This window comes from Hyla sarda, chromosome 6 (assembly GCF_029499605.1).
Source record: "Hyla sarda isolate aHylSar1 chromosome 6, aHylSar1.hap1, whole genome shotgun sequence".
NCBI classification, from domain to species: domain Eukaryota; kingdom Metazoa; phylum Chordata; class Amphibia; order Anura; family Hylidae; genus Hyla; species Hyla sarda.
Genome location: NC_079194.1, coordinates 216,124,590 through 216,148,160, shown reverse-complemented (window position 1 = coordinate 216,148,160; position 23,571 = coordinate 216,124,590). Strand labels below are relative to the sequence as shown.

Sequence of the window (23,571 nt, the reverse complement as noted above, 5' to 3'; positions counted from 1 at the left end):
AACTGGTCCGACATCATCTCCAAGTGCAATGAACATTGGGAAAGAAAGCCACGGCAAAACTTAGAGTCCCCATCAAATTTATCCGGCAAGGATAGTCGTAGTCCAGAAGCGGCCACTCGCTGCGGAGGAGGTGCAGGAGCTGGCGGAGGAGATGATTGCTGAAGCTGTGGTAGTAACTGCTGTAGCATAACGGTCAGTTGAGACAGCTGTTGGCCTTGTTGCGCTATCTGTTGTGACTGCTGGGCGACCACCGTGGTGAGGTCAGCGACAACTGGCAGAGGAACTTCAGCGGAATCCATGGCCGGATCTACTGTCACGATGCCGGCTGGCAGGTAGTGGATCCTCTGTGCCAGAGAGGGATTGGCGTGGACCGTGCTAGTGGATCGGTTCTAAGTCACTACTGGTTTTCACCAGAGCCCGCCGCAAAGCGGGATGGTCTTGCTGCGGCGGTAGTGACCAGGTCGTATCCACTAGCAACGGCTCAACCTCTCTGGCTGCTGAAGATAGGCGCGGTACAAGGGAGTAGACAGAAGCAAGGTCGGACGTAGCAGAAGGTCGGGGCAGGCAGCAAGGATCGTAGTCAGGGGCAACGGCAGGAGGTCTGGAACACAGGCTAGGAACACACAAGGAAACGCTTTCACTGGCACGATGGCAACAAGATCCGGCAAGGGAGTGCAGGGGAAGTGAGGTGATATAGGGAAGTGCACAGGTGATAACACTAATTGGAACCACTGCGCCAATCAGCGGCGCAGTGGCCCTTTAAATCGCAAAGACCCGGCGCGCGCGCGCCCTAGGGAGCGGGGCCGCGCGCGCCGGGACAGGACTGACGGAGAGCGAGTCAGGTACGGGAGCCGGGGTGCGCATCGCGAGCGGGCGCTACCCGCATCGCGGATCGCATCCCGGCTGGAGGCGGTATCGCAGCGCCCCGGGTCAGTGGATCTGACCGGAGCGCTGCAGTGAGGAGAGTGTAGCGAGCGCTCCGGGGAGGAGCGGGGACCCGGAGCGCTCGGCGTAACACAAACAGATTAGAACAACGTCCGTTTCGCGGCTGCCTGCCACTTCTACTGGTTTCTAGTTAACTCTTTAGATCAGGGTCTCAAACTCAAATTATCCGGGGTCCACTGGAGGTAGCAGCTGGGTGAGACTGGGCCACATGCGACCATTACATATAATGCCCTCATCATACGCCCCTCATCATCCACTAGCAACACCCTCCACCAGCAGCAGCACCCCCATCATCCACCAGCAACCCCCCCATTCCCCCTACCCTGTGTGGTAATAGCATGAGCTGACGGATGATGGGGGTGCTACTTCTGGGGGTTCCCCACATTAGGTAGGCAGCAGGTTCCCCACATTAGGTAGGCCGCAGGTTCCCCACATTAAGTAGTAGCAGGTTCCCCACATTAGGTAGAAGCAGGTTCCCCACATTAGGTAGGCAGCAGGTTCCCCACATTAGGTAAGCAGCAGGTTCCCCGCATTGAGTAGGCAACAGGTTCCCCACATTAGGTAGGCAACAGGTTCCCCACATTAGGTGGGCAGCAAGTTCCCCACATTAGGTGGGTAGCAAGTTCCCCACATTAGGTAGGCAGCAGGTTCCCCACATTAGGTAGTAGCAGTTTCCCCACATTAGGTAGAAGCAGGTCCCCCACATTAGGTAGTAGCAGGTTCCCCACACTAGGTAGTAGCAGGTTCCCCACATTAAGTAGAAGCAGGTTCCCCACATTAGGTAGTAGCAGGTTCCCCACATTAGGTAGAAGCAGGTTCCCTACATTAGGTAGTAGCAGTTTCCCCACATTAGGTAGTAGCAGTTTCCCCACATTAGGTAGAAGCAGGTTCCCCACATTAGGTAGTAGAAGGTTCCCCACACTAGGTAGTAGCAGGTTCCTTACATTAGGTAGAAGCAGGTTCCACACATTAGGTAGAAGCAGGTCTCCCACATTAGGTAGTAGCAGGTTCCACACATTAGGTAGAAGCAGGTTCCCCACATTAGGTAGTAGAAGGTTCCCCACACTAGGTAGTAGCAGGTTCCTTACATTAGGTAGAAGCAGGTTCCACACATTAGGTAGAAGCAGGTCTCCCACATTAGGTAGTAGCAGGTTCCACACATTAGGTAGAAGCAGGTTCCCCACATTAGGTAGTAGCAGGTTCCCCAAATTAGGTAGCATTTTCGGTGACCCCCCCCCCTCCCCCTGACTCACAGAAACAGACACACACACAGACACATACACATAGACAGACACACACACATAGACAGACAGACACACACACATGCACACACACGTAGACAGACACACACACACACATGCACACACACATAGACAGACAGACACACACACATGTACACACACATAGACAGACAGGCACACACATGCACACACACACAGACAGACATACACACACACGCACACACATAGACAGACAGGCACACTCATGCACACAGACAGACACACATGCGCACAGAGTCAGACACATGCACACACACATAGACAGACATACACACACACACATGCACACACACATAGACAGACAGACACACACAAATGCACACACACATAGACAGACACACACACACATGCACACACACATAGAAAGACAGACACCCACACATGCACACACACATAGACAGACACACACACGCACATGCACACACACATAGACAGACAGACACACACACAAGCAGACACCCACACATGCACATACACATAGACAGACAGACAGACACACACATGCAGGCACGCAGACAGACACACACACACACACACATAGACAACCTTACCTGTCTTGCACTGCGCTTCTCCTCTCTGGAGTAGTGAAGAAAACTGTGTCTTGAAGCGTTCTGTGTCCCGAATAGCTGAGGAAAGTGCTGAGTGCTGAGACACTGTGATTGGTTGATGGGGGGGGGGGGGGTTCAGTCTTTGCTCTGCTCAGGACACAGAACTGCTTTCTTCACTACATACCTGGCGCAAACTTTCGTTCTGTGGGCCGCAAATGGCCCCCGGGCCGGGAGTTTGAGAACCCTGCTTTAGATGCTGCGATCAAAGGTGATAGCGGCGTCTAACATGCTGATAATACACTCCTGGCAGCTCAGCGGAGCTGATCGGGATCATCGCAGGGAAATCCTGAGAGGACGGCGGAATGGCCCTTACCTGCCTCCTCGCCGTCCGATCGGTTCTTTAAGGCTCAAGTCATCCTCAGCAGGCTGGAGCAATGGACTATGGGCTATGGCATAGCATTGAACAGTGTATAAAATCTAATGATTGCATGTAAAAGTCCCCTATGGGAACTAAAAATTGTGTAAAAAAAAGTAAAGAAATAATAATTGTTAATAAATGTGATTTAACCCCTTCCCTAATAAGAGTTAGCACCCCCTTTTTCCCATAAAAAAAAAGAACATAAACATATGTGGTACCACAGCGTGGGTAACTATAAAAATATAATGTTAATTAAACCGCACGGTCAACGGTGTATACTTAAAAAAATACCAAAGTCCAGGATTTTTTGTCACTTTGTATACCCTACAAATATGCATAAAAAGCGATCAAAAAGTCCCATAAAAACAAAAATGGTACCGATAAAACTACAGATCACGGTGCAAAAAATGAGCCCCCACACATCCCTGTATACGGAAAAATAAAAAAGTTATAGGGGCCAGAAGAGGACATTTTTAAACATGCTAATTTTAGTACAAAAAGTTATAATTATTTAAAAGTAAAACATAAGAAAACCTTTATCTTTTGGGTATCTTTGTAACCGTATGGACCTACAGAATAAAGATAAGGTGTCATTTTTACCGAGAAGTGAACTGAGTAGAATCAGAAGCCCCTGAAAGTTACAAAATGAAGTTTGTTTTTGTTTTGTTTTTTAAATCTGCCCCATAAATATTTTTTGTTTTTCCCCGTAGATTTTGCGGTAAAATGACTGATATCATTACAAAGTACAATTGGTGGTGCAAAAAACAAGTCCTCATATAGGTCTGTAGGTGGAAAATTTAAAGCGTTATGATTTTAAGAAGGTGAGGTGGATAAAACGAAAGTGCACAAATAAAAAAACTTGTGTCCTTAAGGGGTTAAAGGGTGTATAGTTGTCTGTGTGCAGTCCTAGAAGCAGGGGGCGGGCTGCTCTCCCCCTCCCAGCCTCAGACATGTGTGAGCAGGCAGCCCGGTACTGCAGGACCAGCGTCCACAAGCTCCTGCAGCAGCAGCAGCAGCCTCAGATCCGGTGGCTGGACGGTGTGCTCCGCTGGATCGTCACCAAGATGAGCGACAAGAGTGAGAGAGAGCTGCGGGGGGACGAGGCAGTCACACTGGTGCAGGGCATGCCTGAGCCGGGCACCAGGAGGGGCATCTCTGTCATTCTCGATGTGAGTAGCACTATCTAGTCATACCGTGCTATATGTGTTATATACAGAGAGCACTGACATCTATATACATTATACACCTGTCCAGATATATGTGTTATATACAGAGAGCACTGACATCTATATACATTATACACCTGTCCAGATATATGTGTTATATACAGAGAGCACTGACATCTATATACATTATACACCTGTCCAGATATATGTGTTATATACAGAGAGCACTGACATCTATATACATTATACACCTGTCCAGATATATGTGTTATATACAGAGAGCACTGACATCTATATACATTATACACCTGTCCAGATATATGTGTTATATACAGAGAGCACTGACATCTATATACATTATACACCTGTCCAGATATATGTGTTATATACAGAGAGCCAATACACCTATATACATTATACACCTGTCCAGATATATGTGTTATATACAGAGAGCACTGACATCTATATACATTATACACCTGTCCAGCTATGTGTTATATACAGAGACCACTGACAGCTATATACATTATACACCTGTCCAGATATATGTGTTATATACAGAGACCACTGACAGCTATATACATTATACACCTGTCCAGATATATGTGTTATATACAGAGAGCACTGACATCTATATACATTATACACCTGTCCAGATATATGTGTTATATACAGAGACCACTGACAGCTATATACATTATACACCTGTCCAGATATATGTGTTATATACAGAGAGCACTGACATCTATATACATTAAACACCTGTCCAGATATATGTGTTATATACAGAGCACTGACAGCGATATACATTATACACCTGTCCAGCTATATGTGTTCTATACAGAGAGCCAATACACCTATATACATTATACACCTGTCCAGATATATGTGTTATATACAGAGAGCACTGACATCTATATACATTATACACCTGTCCAGCTATATGTGTTATATACAGAGAGCACTGACATCTATATACATTATACACCTGTCCAGATATATGTGTTATATACAGAGAGCACTGACATCTATAGACATTATACACCTGTCCAGCTATATGTGTTATATACAGAGAGCACTGACATCTAGATACATTATACACCTGTCCAGATATATGTGTTATATACAGAGAGCACTGACATCTATATACATTATACACCGGTCCAGATATATGTTTTATATACAGAGAGCACTGACATCTATATACATTATACACCGGTCCAGATATATGTGTTATATACAGAGAGCCCATACACCTATATAGATAATACACCGTTTCTGCTATGTTATATACAGGGAGCACTGACATCTATATACAATATACACCTGTCCAGCTATATGTGTTATATACAGAGAGCCCATATACCTATATAGATAATACACCGGTTCTGCTATGTTATATACAGGGAGCACTGACATCTATATTCAATATACACTTGTCCAGTTATGTTATATAGAGACCATTGCACTTAATGCTGCCTTCTCATATGGGTGATGCATGAGTTAAGTATCTTACCCTCTATTGATGCTGCTACGGTAATCCTTCCTTCCTGTGCCAGCACAGTGATCAGCTGGGGGTATACCATAGGGAAGTGTATAGCAGGGTCTGCAGTCCAGGACTGAGAGGACCAGACTGTAGTACTTTACTATGGGAATTGTCTATTGTACAATCAGAATATAACAATACACACGATCATTGGGTACGCCACCAAAATGTCTTCATAAAGTGTATTAGTAGTGATCAAAGTTATTGCCTTGCAGCGCATGTCCCTTTAAGCATCAGTGTCCCAATGTAATTGATGCTGTCATGTGCATTTATACATTAAAATCTGATCAAATGTCGCAACTATAGCTGTAGCCACTACATGTCAATGGGTAAGGTGATCGTATTAACCAAGGATTTATTGATCGGAACGTAATATCGACCACTGCACCATACCTGACTTGTCTATAGAATGATGACCAATGCTATATGGAAACTCGCATGACCAAACCGAGTTCCTCCAGTATGAGCAAACGGTGTGCCTCCAGCTGTTGCAAAACTACAACTCCCAGCTTGCGCTGTCCGGGCATGCCGGTAGTTATAGTTTTGCTACAGCTGGAGTCACGCTGGTTGGAAAGCATTGGGTTAAAAGAATTCCGGTGAGAAATAGTTACCACATTTTTTGTCAGCTGCTCATTTTCGGATGTTAGCAGTAAAGTTTTCCAATAGTCGTCTCCTTCTGCTCTAGTTACCTATATCTTAAGTCAGCTGTACGGGGGGAACTAAATATAGAATTGGCGGTTCGGTGACTTTGCAATATATTTGTCATATAGCTTTTCATAACTGTGTCGCCATGGAAATGAAAGAGTCTGGGATTGTCGCTGTTCCTGTTGAAGGAAGAACATCTTCACTTTGCTTGTTAGAGAAGGAAGGGGTTAATTGCTTTTGAAATTCCACCAGGGGGGCAATATATATTTTTTATGTCCCCATCTTCCATCCTCCCCACTCCGATCATTAGCCTGAGGGCTAGATTCTAGATATCACAAATTTGTCCTTTGAATTTTGCAGTCTTTCTGCTCAGGTTGACCAATGTTCTGCCACGTCTTGTGTACTAGTTGAGCTGGACACGTTTCAATTTGAGACGAGCCCTTCTGCTCCGCGGGAGGTTTCTGTCCTCCCTGAACTCACCTTAGGACACCTGCGTTATGGTTTGACAGGTGTACCGCCCCAGTTCAGAGTGCGGCCAGCGCCAACTGAATCAGTCGGCGCTAGGACCGCACGGGCACTGCAGTCTCCAATAGACTGCAGTGTGTTCCACGCGGATTTCCACCTGAAGAGCACCGCCATTCTTCAGGCGGAAATTTCCAAGCGGATTTTCCATTCACCAATTCCGCTTCACAAATTCCGAAGTGTGAATTTGTGAATGGAAACCCATTCACTACACTATACATTTTAGCAAGCGGAATTTCCTCCTGCAATTTCAAAGCGGAATTGTAGGTGTAAATTCCATAGTCTGAACCTCGCCTTACAGCTGCCGGGGGTAAGTGCTCACCCCCAGCGGCCATTAGCATATTCAAGACAGGGCTCAGCCAGACAGACAATATGGAAGAGGCAGGGGATCTGGGGGAGCTGCCTCCCTGCCTCCATTGCGCAGAGCTGCACAATGCAGCTGGAAGATTAACCTACGATAACTCTGCAAATATAGTACATATTCAAGTAAGTGAGGACTTTTTGCAAAGCTGTTCACTCGCACTATAACCAAGGTTTAGTGCAGGTGAACAGGGTGTCAGATACTCTTTAAAAAGTTGTGGGGATCCAAGCACTGGGCCCCCATCAAACATAAGAATGGAATTCTATTTTTCCCCATATTATGCAGGCTTGACCACTGCTCCACTCATTTTCTATGGGACTTCCAAGCATAGCTGACTGCTTTACTCAGCTATGGTTGGAAGTCCCATAGGGTAGGTAGAAACTATGTTGGTGCTCCTGTTAGTCTTATTCGTTTTTGACGGGACTTATATGACTAGCGGAAGCACTAATGTAGTAGGAACTTTACCTTAGACAGTGAATGGAGTGGTGATTGACTTGTGCACTGCAGTTCTGTTCACTCAGGAGCGAATTGATCTCTTCTCTTGTGATCAGTGGTCCCAGTGCTTGAACTCTACTGATCAGTTATTTGTTGATAGACCACATTTTTTTTCAACTTCTGTATGAGAGCACAGTAGGGGCTTTATGTAACTTCCCAGTGGGAATGAATTTTTCAGAGGCCCAATGTCCATGCGGAATTCTGCTGGAATATTCTGCACGGACATTCTGCTGCAGCATTTATTTCAGTTAGATTCTGCTGCACTGTTCACACGATGGAATTTCTGCAAAATCCCGATTCCGGCACCTGTACAGAGAATAGACTTGTCTATTCTTTTTGGGGATTTTGCTCATAAATGCATTGCTTTCTGTGAGATGACACATTTCTAACCGGTCCTAGTGCCTGCCGGATCGAGTAAATGTGCCGAATGTCTGCACGTGTTTTCCATGCTGACATTTCTCCCATTTTACGCTGTGTGAACATGGCCTGTTGCTCTATGGAGAGTACAGCATTAGATACAGTCTTGGATAGCAGACATAATTCTAGATAATAACTATTTTTGCTCCTACTCCGCCCCCGCTTTCTTGTGCACATCACATAGCCAGTGACTGTGATGATAACAAGTGGTTAATGTTCGGTGTTCCACAAATGGCTCTGATAAAATATTGCATCCATTAAAAAAAGGTGCCAAGTTCCCGCTTGGGATCGTGGCCGTTTATTTCTGTTTGATTGAATATTACACACAGTGTAATGGCTTTTTATATACTCTACAAATATTTCATCTTCCTAATAAAAATGAAATCTCGGCTACGTGCTGCAATATCCTTAATTTATTTTATACATTTTATGATGTAGTATTTAAAGGGGTACTCCGCCCCTAGACATCTTATCCCCTATCCAAAGGATAGGGGATAAGATGTCAGATCGTGGGGGTCCTGCTGCGACCACGCGAGCGAAAGAGTGTGATGTCACGACTCCACCCCCGTGTGATGTCATGCCCCGCCCCTCAATGCAAGTCTATGGGAGGGGGCGTGGCGGCCGTCACGCCCCCTCCCATAGGCTTGCATTGAGGGGGCAGAGCGTGACATCACACGTGGGCGGAGGCGTGACGTCACAACGCTCCGGCCCTGTGATCGACAGTAATCAGACACGGAGCGAACACGCTACGGGGACTGATTTTAACGGGGTGCGGCGTGAAGATCACGGGGGTCTCCAGCAGCGGGACCCCCGCAATCAGGCATCTTATCCCCTATCCTTTGGATAGGGGATAAGATGTCTAAGCACCGGAGTACCCCTTTAATGGTTGTGTGTACGCAATCTATCAATACAATGGCCTAGGTTTAAATGGGTTCTCTGCCCCTAAACATCTTATCCCCTATCCAAAGTAAGAGGATAAGATGTCTGATTGTGGGAGGGTCCAGCCACTGGGAAACCCCACAACCTCTGGGCCGGCACCACAGCGTTCTGAACACGGAAGTTTGGAGCTTCCGTGTTCGTGACATCACGCCACACCGTCTACATTCATGTCTATGTACATAGCTGTCACTCCTCCTCCCATAGACATGAATGGAGGGGGTGTGACGGCTGTGGTCGCCAACCTCCGGGCGACCACAGACCTCTCTGCTGACACCTTTGTTCATATCAGGAACTGTCCAGAGCAGGAGAGGTTTGCTAATGGAATTTGCTTCTGCTCTGGATAGTTCCTGAAATCAACAGAGGTGTCAGCAGAGAGCACTGTGGTCAGACTGAAAAAATCTCCAGAAAGAAATATAACTTCCTCTGGAGCATACAGCAGCTGATAAGTACTGGAAGGATTAAGATTAAGTAGAAGTCATTTAGAAATCTGTTTAACTTTCTGGTACCATTTTGATTTAGAAAAAAAAAATTCCACTGGAATACCCCTTTAAGTGCCACTCACAGATTGCTTTTTTCTTTTTATCTCGTGCTCAGCATAACTAAGAACACACCATGCACCCTATTAGCACCAATGAAGTGCATTACCGAACAGCATGACCTTTTTTTCCTCAGAAAATCCATCCATTGCCAATGTTCTCTTCTGCATTGTTATTTTAGATATAATGATAATAATAATAATAATAGGAATCCTATTCAAAAAAGAAGTCGGCCGTACTCACCAGTACAGTGAACCATAAGTCCTCTTTAATAAAGGGCGAAATGTTACAGCATGTGCGGCCAGATTAGGACTTCTGTTTTTTTAATTGGATTCTAGATATAGATACTTTCTGCTCTGATGGTTCAGCTCCAATGTTTGGCAGTGTATTGGCCGGAGTGCTTGACGGGGACTGTTTTATTTCTAAATCACTGTGTATATGGCTATACCGGAACGGGCTTGGTGCCGACCACTGTGACTGTCTTCACTAGATTAATAGGAATGTTGCTAAAGCTGGCCAAAGACATAAGATTCTGTACATTTGGCATCTGACTTTTAACATGCTTGTTTAGTTTTGTATAGATTATATAGATTCTGAGAATTTGTTGCCTTTTATGTGAAGGTGCAAAAGTCCACTACAGAGTTTTTTCATTGGGTGCAAAAATGGGATAAAAATAAAGCAGAGCCTTAAATCAAGAGGCGCTGTAATGACCCACTATGTGACTTGGCACCAGTGATACCTGTATCCAGGTAGCTGCACAGTATTTCACACAATACTTTGCCTTGGCCTGGTTGCTGACAACATGCACTGTCGTGACATCTCGCCAGTGAAGGCCTCATGCTAAAGTTTCACTGAAGGCCTCACCAAGTCTAGAACCGCCTCTTACCGGATTGGGTGGGTTGATTTTTACGTGTGTCTGATACATGTTTTAGAATTTAACAGTATGTGAGACCTCTTGAGAGACAATTTGCAGCCTTATGGGACCCTGAAGAAGTTACTTCAATAGGGAACAATATGAGTGAATAGCAAATCTCTACATACACTGGCTTCTTGGCTCCTTAGATTTTTATTTTTTTTGCCAACTGGGACCCAAGCCCTATTCCTGGTAGCTCAAAAAATGCTGTCAAACATTGTCATATAATACAGGAATGTAGATAACTATAGGTGAACGAGTAAGGGCCATTAAGATGGCTAGGCAGAGAACTCCCTATGGTTGTTCCCTCTCAGTCAACAGGGATATCACTTCTACTTTCAACCATTGATTCAGGCTCATTAACTGTGGCAGAGGCATCCTAATGATGCTCTCAACTGTCATGGGTACTGTGAAATGTCACTGTGGTAAATTGCAGCGTCACATTATGCACCAATTTAAAGACTTTAGGAAACTACTATTCTGTGTAGGACCGGAACGCTCTGCCACTTCAACGTAATTACCGCAGAAGCCTTAATATGACAAGACAGACATTAATAGAAAAGAAAGAAGGACCAGAGGACAGCCCCTCATGTATTATCCTCAAAGGGAATGTGTCATCAGAAAATGACCTACTGTTTTAATCAAGTTTTTATGTTAAACATACATTTTAAGAATTTTTGGTGATTTTTATATATATATATATATATATATATATATATATATATATATATATATATAATTTTCTGTTTTGCTATCTATATTTTATAATAATCCTGAAATTGGGCAGCTTTAATTCTCACCACTAGGGCTAAATTTAAGCTGAGACTTTACGTTCTGTACATAGAATTTTTCAGTAATGCCTTTCTTCTCTAGAGTACAGTGAAAGGTGACACCAGTAGAGAGATAACACTGGATCCACTACCAATCACAGCAGAGACCAGCATCCCTCCCCTTCCTGTAGAATGACCTCTGTAAAAGGTCTCCAATTCATCTGAATGGGACAGATCCTGTCTCTTGTCTATGATCCATGGGACCTGCTATAAAGCATATCACTAAATGCTGCTATAAACAGCTCAGGCATGATGAATACCCTCATAATAATGTACAAGAAACAAAATTACAAAATTTACAATCAGAAAATGGAAACAGATCAGAAAAAAAAATCTATCTCTTATCAGGAAAAAAATTTCCTTTTATGACCCACGAGGAGTCAGCAGATAGGTCTTATAAAGACTAGAGATGAGCGAACTTTAGAAAAATTTGATTTGGCCGGTTTGCTGAATTTCCCCCCCAAAATTTGGTTCGGTACGAATTTATTTGCGGCAAATCTGTATTAAAAACGTCTATTTCTGGCCTACAGAAAGCCTCAATAGGGGTGTAGAACACTTTGCCTTGCTGTAACACGAATACAGTGTGTGCTGTGTTAGTGAAATAATACTCTTATTCAGTATGAATTGCAGAGCGGCACAATGACAGAGCCCGGAGGTGGCATCAGTATGAGGAGACCATATAGTGGCTGAATGATACAGCAAGGAGGTGGCAGAAGCATGAGGAGACCATATAGTTGCAGAATGAGACAGCCTGGAGGTGGCAGCAGCATGAGAACATATTGATGCAGTATGAGACAGCCTGGAGGTGGCATCAGCAGCATCAGGAGTCCTGAAAGTGACCCAGTGACAAAGTGGGGCGGTGGGTGGCTATAACTGTACCCGGTGATGAAGGTGGATGAAAAAAAGGAGAACTTGGCATCAGATGTGTGGCATCAGGCGGGTGACAGGATCAAAATAGTAGCTGAGGCAGGTAGGCAGAAGAAAACGGTCTCTTTTGTAAAAGTGTTAGTGTGCACAAGTAAGTAATGAGGATATGCATTATGTAAAACTTTACTTTTAATAGTATTCTTAGAATAAAAATATATGTACCCCAATTTTTTTTAAATCAAACAAAAGGAAAGGTGTGCAAAAAACACAATGTGCCACCTACACCACCAAGTATTGATGTGATGCAAAGACCTCTAAAAGGTGGAAGGGAACAATGTATGGTCCATTGTAACCTGTGGGGGTAAAATTTCCCCTGTAAGGCCCTACTCTCACATTATTAATTCCCTTCTTGGCAAGTGTAACTTGCTGCCCCACACAGGAACTTCTCCCTATTTCCACCTGCAAACACTGCCATTTCCCAGGGTTTTTAGGTGGAAATAGGGAGAGGTTCCTGTGTGGGGCCGCCCTTTTTAAGACGAATAACACTTTCCTTGTAAAGGTGGAAGGGAGCAACGTATTGTCCATTGTAGCAGGTGGGGGTAAAAAAAAATCCCCTGTAACGCCCTACTCTCGCCCTATTAATTCCCTTCTTGGCAAATGTTACTCACCGTAAAAAGGGCGGCCCCGCACAGGAAACTCTCTCTATTTCCAACTAAAAACCCTGTGAAATGGCAGTGTTTGTAGGTGAAAATAGGGAGAGGTTCCTGTGTGGGGCCGCCCTTTTTAGGGCGAGTAACACTTGCCAAGAAGGGAATTAATAATGCTAGTGTAGGGCCATACAGGGGAAGTTTTTACCCCCACCGGTTACAATGGACCATACATTGTTCCCTTCCACCTTTTTAGAGGTCTTTGCATCACATCAATACTTGGTGGTGTAGGTGGAACATGGTGTTTTTTGCACACCTTTCCTTTTGTTTGATTAAAAAAAAATTGGGGTACACATATTTTATCCCAAGAAAAGTTGTTTTAGCTAATGCATATCCTCAATACTTACTTGTGGTCTGATGTAGAGGAATGTCTGTAACTTGGGAGCAGTGCCTTAAATCTGTTTTGCACTATCCATATTTGTGAAGTGTTGGTGTGGCACCATGGCCAATCTACTCTGATGCATCAGGCATTGATGGGTGGAAATCCTGGTTAATCCATACCTGATTCATCTTCACAAAGGTCAATCTCTCCACATTTTTCATGGACAGACGAGTTCTCCTTGGGGTGACTATGGCCCCTGCCGCACTAAACACCCGCTCTGATTGCACACTACTGTCTGGGCAGGACAGCTTTTCCAGGGCAAACTCTACTGGTTGCGGCCACAAATCAAGTTTCGCTGCCCAGAAGTCCAGTGGATCTTCAAGGTGTGTAGGCATGGTCATGTCAAGGTATGCCACCACCTGCTGGTTCAGGTCCTGCTCCAGGTCTACCTGCTGCTGATGAGTTGCTTCACTATGCGGGTGGAGAAAGCTACTCATCAGCGACTGTTGACTCAGGCTGCTGCTGATGGAGCTGGTACTGCTCCTGTCACCCCACCCCTCCCCAGCAGCCATGTCAGTGGATGGTGAGCGCAGAGGACCCCCCCGAGTCAGACCTGCGAGAAGATGGACGATGGCGCAGATAGGCATCAGCCAACTGACTACGTGGGATGTCTCTGTAGTAGGTCAGTTTGTACTCCCTCTCAGTGGGTGTAAAAAAGGCCCCCATTTTGTGCCGGTAGCAAGGGTACAATAAGGTTGAGAGCCAGAAGTCATCACACTGACGAATAGTGACAATTCGGCTGTCACTACGCAAGCGAGCATGCATCGTGTCATTTGTGCAAGTGACTCGGAGGAGACTCCCTGCCTCCATCTCCACTGCATACTGCCACGGTGTGTCTGGGTCCTCTGTCTCACCTTCCTCATAACCCTCTAACTCCTCTCCTGTCAGATGACTAGAAAAACTGCCCATCTCGCAAAACCTAAACTGTGCTCCACTGTGCCCTTCCCCCTCCTCCTCCAGTTCAGCCTCCACAGGGCTCCTGTGGCCGTGAAATGTAGGCGCCACGTCTCCAGTGCCCTGGACCAGCCATCATTTCCAACACGTGTTGTAGTAAATGAAGCAGTGGAATGACGTTGTTCATCCCGTAATCCTGGCGACTGACTAATAATGTGGTTTCCTCAAAGGGCCTGAGCAAACGTCAGGTGTCACGTATGAGCTGCTACTGGTTGACATTGAAGTTACACAGGGGAGTCCACCTATCTGCTTGGATCATCAACAGTCCACACTGACTACTACTGCCGCCGACTCCAGGAACCCCTGTTCCACTAACTCCCGGGAAGGTAGGCTGCCGCAAAGCAGGTGGTCTACCCCGGGCATGTTTGGCTCCAGACTTTCCACTTTTGCCACCATGCTGACTGCCAACCAAGCTACCACCTTGCTGGCTCAGTTGTCGCCTCACGGGTAACCTGCAACCCTCTTCTCCTGATGATGATGAAGCCCCTTCTGCACCCGACTCCCAAGTGCAATCGGCTTCATCATCATCGAGTTGTGTCTGCAGGTCACTGATGTCCCCGACAGGTTCCTCAACAGTGTCTGCTTCAGGAGCCTTGCAACACCACCTCCCAACCCACTCTCCTCATCACTACTTGCCCGCATAGCAGAGGAAGCGGCGGATGTCTCCTCCACTTCTTGGCTGGGCAGTTACTGACTGTCCTCTAGTAGATAGTCCTCACTTAATAGTGGAGCTGAACCCACAGCATAAGATACTTCTGTGGGGGAGGGAACAGCATAGGACAGAGGCAATGGGACCGCTAGCTGATACCGGGAGCTCAGGCTCCTGCTGCCAATCGCCCCTAGTCTGCTGCGACCTCTGCCTGATGAATTTAGGCCTCTGTCACTCCTCTGTGCACGTCCTGACACTTCTCTGCCTTACATACTTAGTGCGTATATGAGGGGAGGACAGTGCGCTCCAATACGCTCAAAACAGTATTTGTCTACAACACCAGCAGGTGTGTACTTTTGCCTGGACTTTCAAAGTATCTAGGCCCTTAAGACTTTAACAGGAACAAAATGGTACACCACTTAGATGTATGCACAGGTTACACTTAATAGAGGACAATATGCTTTTAGTGCTCTGCTCACCCTAACTGGCTGGCTACTATTAGCTTTTCAGTTATTGTACACACCAGTGCTGCAGCACACAGTCGCTGTGTACTAAACCCAAAATTGCACTTTCTCTCTCAATCTCTCTCCCTTCCCTATCAGTACTTCTAGACTGGATTTGGTCTTGAGGTGAATCGCTGCTGAAAAAAGGTTTTCTGTGCAACACACACTGCTCTTTGTCCCTTTCTTTCTGCAATAGAACGCTGATGTGACTGGGAGGGGAATCACTGCTGTAAAAAAAAAAAAATTCTGTGCAACACACACTACTGTCTGTCCCTCTCTTTCTGTAATAGAACGCTGATGTGACTGGCCGCAATATGGCTGCCCATTATATAGGGCTGTGACATCACAGGGGTGACTGGCTGCTGATAGGCTGCATGTGATTCAGGGTGATCCCGCCGACCCTTGTTCCAGCCTTCCCAGTATTCCTTGCCCCATGTCCTCACATGTGGATCCGCCATTTTAGATGCCCTGGAGCCAGGACCGCACGAAATGAAGTTTAATGAAGAGATTTGCGTGATTGATTCACGGCGATATTCGCATTCATTACGAATTAAATTTTTCCTGAAATTCGTTATGAATTCGGATTCCTCAGATTTGATTCGCTCATCCCTAATAAAGACAAAGGGGGGGAATATTCAAAGACTTGTGTTATTAGTGCTCTTTATTTCGGGGCAAATATCACATAATTTAATACTAGGTATATGTGGTATTAAATGTGACACTTTCTGCACAAGAAAGTGGTGCTAAACCTTTGAAAATAGGGTGTTAATAGCACAAAAAGCCTAACCACGCCCCTTCTAAAAAAAATTGACTAACGGTGGTAAATATCTGAATATGTGGCGCTAATAGCGTGAGCCACATTTTAAGCAAATGTTGCGCTACTAAAGCCAAAAAAGTTGTGCTTAATTCTTTGAATATCCCCCCAATGTCTATATATACTATCCTAAATTATAATGGGGTTACTCAAAATAGGAGAAAGTGCTGTCAGTCTTAGGGTTGCAGGACAAGGAGCACCCAAGTCCCATGAAGAAAAACTGTAGAAAAGGACCCTTTGAAGCAAGCACTGTGACTTTCAGAGAGATCCCAGAAAGGACCAGGTGTATCATTAACCTCTTAACGACAATGAATGCACATTTACTTCCATTTCTGGCTACCGCTGTATGAAGCTGTATTTAATCAACTGGTGCAAGAAAGTTAAGCAGATTTGTAAATTACTTCTATTTAACATATTAATCCTTCCAGTACTTATCAGCTGTTGTATGTTCCACAGAAAGTTCCCTTCTTTTTGAATTTCTTTCCAGTCTGACCACAGTGCTTTCTGCTGACACCTCTGTCCAGAGTAGGAGCAAATCCCCATAGCAAACCTATCCTGATCTTAACAGTTCCTGACATGGACAGAGGTGTCAGCAGAGAGCACTGTGGTCAGACAGAAAAGAAATTCAAAAAGAAACAAACTTCCTGTGGAGCATACAGCAGCTGATAAGTACTGGAAGGGTTAAGATTTTTAAATAGAAGTAATTCACAAATCTGTTTAACTTTCTGGCACAAGTTAATTAAAAAAAAATAGTTTTCAATCAGAGTACCCATTTAAGCACCTGTAAGCTCTCAGAAGATCAATCAATCTTGTCTTCTGGTGGTCCATATGAAGGCCGTTTGCTGTGTGTTTGCACTCATGTAACCACTGCTACTATTACCTCCTAACAGTTAGATGGTGGGCAGTTTGTCAAAATGACCATCCTGCTTCTTTCAGGCCAAAAATGCTCCCCCTCTCAGTCAACTGGGCAAAAAGTGTTCCAGTACAACATACAGGCTTGTCTTGCAGTCAACGACAACTAATCGAGAGGTACACTACCCAAAAGTAGGCTCTGAAAGCCATTTTAAAGGGCAGTTGGGAAAGCACTTTTACGCCCTCTGGTGGCAAGACCAAGTGTCTACTCAGACCACATTTATAATCCTGTACGTATCTGGCTGAGACATAATTGCACAATGAGTTTTGCATCAATCCCACATTTCTATCTGGGTTTATAAAGCCTTTTTTCTATATTTTTAATTTGTGTGGTGATAATTTATGTGCGCCAGATTTATTGCATGGCATGTGATAAATATGGTGCACATTTAAAAAAAAAAATTACACTTCAGTACACCACTTTGTTTGGGCTTTTTCTATGACTTTTTAACCTGTTAAGGCAATTTGTGTTCAGCCAGTTTTTTCCACAGGCAGTTTTGTACGCCAGGTCTGAGCTGGTGAAGATTTGCAATAAATTGTGCGACCTTTTACCAATATTTGCACATGTTGATAAATTCATGACCACTGTAGAAAAACAATGTTATTTTGACCTACACAAACATGAGAAAATCGTTTATTAAAACATTTGCAAAAAAAGTGACAAGATTTAGAGATACATTAAGAGCAAAAGTATAGTCTACATACAATGAAAAATTCCTCCCAGGGAGACGTATCAAAACCTGCGCAGAGGAACCGTTGACCAGTTGCCCATAGCAACCAGATTGTTTCTTTTATTTTTAAAAAGTCCTTTTTAACAGTATAAGAAGCAATCTGATTGGTTGCTATAGACAACTGTTCAAATTTTCCTCTGCACAGATTTCAATAAATCTCCACAGATTGTGTGTATTTTAAAAGTGGTTGTCCAGTCCCCCTGTTTTGGGCTGGCATAAAGAAAAAAAAAAAACTACTTACCTCCTTTTGCTACCATCCCAGCGGTGCCTGATCCCAGCTGAACAGCACTTCCTGTTTTGGTTTTGGCAGACAGGAAATGCTCACTCGCTGCAATCGCTGCACAGCAACTTTGGTCTCAGGACACAGAAGTCAAAAGGTCGCATTGTGACAAAACAGTTAATATGAGTGAATTGGATTTTGTTACTACATGCACAACAAATATAAGAAATTCAAATCAACATTATTTGTAAGCACAAATTACTCTATGGAGTTCAGTGTAAGGTGGTACTGTGGGTAATCTGCAAAATCACAGCAATGTTACTCACAACCCAAAATGATACAACAGCAAGTTACAGGCAAATAGCACACTTGGAATGTGTAATAAAGTAGCCGTAGCCTAAATAATCACCCTGCTCCTTATTACGGACTAAATATATCAGTAGGAAAATTTGGAATTTGGAATGAAAAAGTGTTTTGTGTACTTGGATATGGACTTCAAGGAGTAGATCCTAGGAGAACATATTAGCAGCTGCTGACTGTAAAAAATATGATCTCGTTCAGCATTGTGGTCGGTAGTTGTTACTTATAGTGAATCCCAAGCTATATAAGATGTTGCCTGAGCAATTTAAAACCACAGATATGAAATCAGCTTTCCTTTGCTATTAGTTTAGATATGTATTGGATGTCAGCATTACTTACTGCACAGACAGGTAGACACTAAGCCTAAAATCCTGTCTCCATTTGCTGTACAATTAGATAGGGGATAAGATGTCTGATCGTGGGGGTCCCGCCACTAGGAACCCCCGCGATCTCTCCTGCAACACCCCCTGTCATCTGGTGCACGGAGTGAGCTTCTGTTACGCCGAGCGCTCCGGGTCCCTGCTCCTCCCCGAAGCGCTCGCGGCGTTTCTCTCCCTGCAGCGCCCCGGTCAGACCCGCTGACCGGGAGCGCTGCACTGACATTGCCGGCGGGGATGCGATTCGCATAGCGGGACGCGCCCGCCCGCGAATCGCATCCCAAGTCACTTACCTGTCCCGGTCCCCGGCTGTCATGCTCTGGCGCGCGCGGCTCCGCTCTCTAGGGCGCGCGCGCGCCAGCTCTCTGAGATTCAAAGGGCCAGTGCACCAATGATGGTGCCTGGCCCAATCACCCTGATTAGCTTGCACCTGTTCCATGCCCTACTTATACCTCACTTCCTCTGCACTCCCTTGCTGGATCTTGTTGCCTTGTGCCTTGAGAAAGCTTTACTGTGTTACCCATACTGTGTTCCAGACCTCCTGCTATTCCTCCATTGACTACGAACCTTGCCGCCCGTCCCGACCTTCTGCTACGTCTGACCTTCCTCTTGTCTACTCCCTTGTACCGCGCTTATCTCAGCAGTCAGAGAGGTTGAGCCGTTGACGGTGGATACGACCTGGTTGCTACCGCCGCTGCAAGACCATCCCGCTTTGCGGCGGGCTCTGGTGAATACCAGTAGCAACTTAGAACCGGTCCACCGACACGGTCCACGCCAATCCCTCTCTGGCACAGAGGATCCACCTCCAGCCTGCCGAATCGTGACAGCTTCACTCCATGCCTGATAACTGGCGATGCAGGGGCCAGAGGATCGTGATGTCACGGCCCCACCCCCTTAATGCAAGTCTATGGGAAACTGGCGATTCTCCAGCCCCTGCATCATCAGTCATCAGGCGAGGAGCGAAGCTTTCTCCATGCACCAGAAGACAGGGGGTGCTGCAGGAGAGATCGCAGGGGTTCTCAGCAGTGGGACCCCCACGATCAGACATCTTATCCCCTATGCTTTGGATAGAGGATAAGATGTCTTGGGACGGAGTACCCTTTTAATAAAACTGCCTAAAATGTTGACAACCTAAAAGTAGGAGACGTGTGGTAGATGAGACAATTATACAGGTGCGCACAGTGTGATAGAATTGGTCCATTATGTTGGATATGTTACAGACTTTTCTCTTTTTTTGCACCATCTTTTCGTTGGCTTACTTTACTATGATATTTTGTGATAAAAAGAATGGCGCATTTTATGACACACCCATGCCACCTTTTTTAGTTAGTCTTTAAAAGTGTGAAAAAAAACATGAGAAATTTGGTACATGAATGGCAGAATTAGGGCTACAATGACTTATCGACATTATCGATAATGGAAATCGTTATCAATGATTCATTGGTCCACCGATTTATTATTTGCGCCTGCACTGTAATTTGACTGATACATCCAGTTGGGGCCCCTGGACTAGGCCTGCTTTTATCATCTAATAGAGGCACATGCTGGATGCTGCCAAAGTACTGATCCGTGCACCGGAAGGGGGGCCAGGGGAGCGGGCCACAGCAGAATCCAAGCTTCTCCCCTGCAGCAAAGCTCCAGTTCACAGCTCCTTCTTCCTTTCCCCTGTTAACTCATCTTAGTGCAGTCCCCACTTCCCAATCCCCTCCCCTTAACTCTTCCCTGTGTGGTCCCCTCCTGCCGGTTAAATCTTTCTCGGTTCCCTTCCTCTACATACATTCCCCTCTGCCCCACAGCCTCCGTTATAATTGTGCCGATCTCTACCACACTACACTCGCACTGCCACTCACTGTCTGAGATGGGACACTGATTCAGCCAGTGAGTGGCAATGTGACATATTGTCAAGTGCAGCGGAGACTCTGTGATTACATAGGCTGTGGGTAAGCAAGGTAGGTAAGTAGAGGCTCTTTTTATTTTATCATACAGCTTGGGCACATTTATTTTAAAAAAATGTAGTCCCCTCCTCCCATTTTTTTTTTAAATATATTTTTTTAACAAATTTAATTAATTGAAAACATATTCGGTAGTTGCAGCCTGTTATTTTAGGTTGGTGAGGGGTTGAGTCAAGTCGAACATTATAGGCAGTATAACTGGTCATGTCTGCTGTCCATACAGTTTCAGATTAGTTTTGCATGCAGGTCTGCTATAGTTCAATAATCCTAAATAATACACAATTATCATCTCAGGCACCCTGTTTCCTAATTGTTATCTTAAGTTTAATGTAGGTATCTTCTTCTTCTTTCCAGATCTTCCGTAGAGCTGATAAGAATGGTAAGTAAACTTTTTGTTTATCATAAAAGAAAGCCTTTTTAGTATAAAGTTTTTTTTTTTTTACTTGGTTTATTCCTGCTGTTATTCGTATACATGGTTTATTATACAATGCGCAATCTTTGCATGAAAATAAAAAAAAATATTAGTGCTCCCTATCATGTGGAATAGAAAACTCATACTAACAATGTCGATTACTGGTGTATTGTCAGACTGGTGAGTTCATTCACTCTAATCAGATAAGAAGATGGAAAGCATTGTCAACCCCTGGATTATTTACTACCTCTGTTACATTGGTCACTAGTAGACTATGTAAATAGATTTTTAAAGGCCGCTTACCAAACGTACTTGGGGTATGTTCACACTGCAGAATTTCCCTGCAAAATCCAGCTGAAAAATTCAGCTTGAAAATTGTTTTGCCACAGAGTGCTATTGTTTTCAATGGGATTCTGCTGCACCGTACCCACAACATAATTTCCGTGGGGGAAACTTCTGCAATGAAAAATTATTTTCCAGTCTTCGCAGAAAGAATTGCATGTCAATTCTTTCTGCAAAATCCGCTCGGAAAATCATTGCCTTCTATGGAGATGGTGCATTTAAGAGTGGTCCTAGCATTGGCATGTTCTGCCAGCGTCCGCTGTCTGTGGAATGTCTACACGGAAATTTTCCAACGTTACTGTGTGAACAAAACCTTACCATATTTTACAAACTCGCAAGACAAAACAACGTAATAGAAAGTGATTAATCTTATAGTCCGCAGTCTGCGGTGTCTGGAAGCCCCAGAAAACCCCTGAATGCCTCCTTTAAAAGGGTTATCCACCATAAGGTGATTTTAGTATGTACCTGGCAGACAGTAATGGACATGCTTAGGAAAGATCTGCGCTTGTCTTGGGGTAAATGGCTATGACATGAGATTACCATAACAGTGTGACCAGCTTTTTGTGAACTTGTATTTCCTGTTTGACTTTTCTTTTTTTGACTACAAATCCCACAATTCCATTTTCCTCCCTCTCACACATCAGCCACCCCACCCATTGAAACAAAAGATCTGTGGTTTTCAATCAGGGTGCCTACAGCTGTGGCATTAGTTGCAGTTTGATCTCTCTCCCACCTAGCGATCCCTCCACCCATTGAAGCAGACAGGCTCCCTGTCATCAGCTGACTAGAAAGTCAGGTCTCGGCTGCATTGCAAGCTGGGAAAAATCTGAGACAACAGTCATTTTTAATGCTGTTAAAAATAAATATTGGGGTGAAAATCACAGAAGAATTGTGAGTAAACAATCACACACAGGTACAAACACTATATTATGAACTACATTAACTTTACAGCCCCTGTAGCATAGTCAAATAAAAATAAATTCCTGGAATACCCCTTTAAGAACAGGAAGAGTGCTCAGCAGGAAGAGAAGTAAAAAAAAAAAAAAAAATCCAATCTGGCTGATCACATTTCCAGCAGACAATCATATGTGTGTAATTTGCAGATGATAGTTGGCCAAAATCAGCCATTTTGACTAACAATTTTCTTACAGTTTTTTTTTAGCACTTTGCTTATGTCTTAAAGGGGTACTCCACCCATAGACATCTTATCACTTATCCAAAGAACAGGGGACTGGGGTCCCCTATGATCTCGGGACCCCAGCGATCTCGGCTGCGGCACCCCAGACGTCTGGTACACGGAGCGAACTTTGCTCCATGCCGGATGACTGGCGATGCGGAGGCTTATGATGTCACAGTCAAGCCCCCTCCCATAGACTTACATTGAGGGTGCGTGGCTGTGACGTCATGAGCGGGGTGTGGCCGTGACGTCACGAGCCTCCAGCGATGCACCCGATGCTTTAAACGAATCCTGAGTGAAGCAGGGAGATCGCGGGGGTCCCCAGTGATGGGACCCCCACGATCAGACATCTTATACCCTATCCTTTGGATAAGGGATAAGATGTCTAGGGGCGGAGTACACTTTAAGGTCCTTCCCTTTTTCTTGTTGACTTACTGTGTAATCAGATTGCTGCCGTTTTACGTTTAAACACTACAAATAATAGGAAAATACCAAAATAGGAACTATTTACAAAAAAAAAAATGGAAAAATTACCAGTATAAGGTCTCCTTCACAAGTCTCTGTTATCCAGTGGCGTTTACCTCCTACGCTATAGAAAAAGCTTTGGAGGGAAACTTTGACCGATCCCTTAATTTGAATGGGACAGTTCAC

General features: G+C 44.8%; 1 protein-coding gene across 1 annotated transcript in view; it reads left to right on the top strand.

Moving 5' to 3' along the window:
- The first annotated feature begins 4,116 nt into the window (after positions 1–4,116).
- NECAB2 (N-terminal EF-hand calcium binding protein 2) overlaps positions 4,117–23,571 on the top strand; it is a 223,908-nt gene continuing 204,453 nt past the window's right edge. The window contains exons 1-2 of the mRNA XM_056526414.1: positions 4,117–4,360; positions 21,344–21,368. Coding sequence (XP_056382389.1) covers positions 4,142–4,360; positions 21,344–21,368 — 244 coding nt within the window. The 5' untranslated portion in view covers positions 4,117–4,141. The remainder of the gene's footprint in view (positions 4,361–21,343; positions 21,369–23,571) is intronic.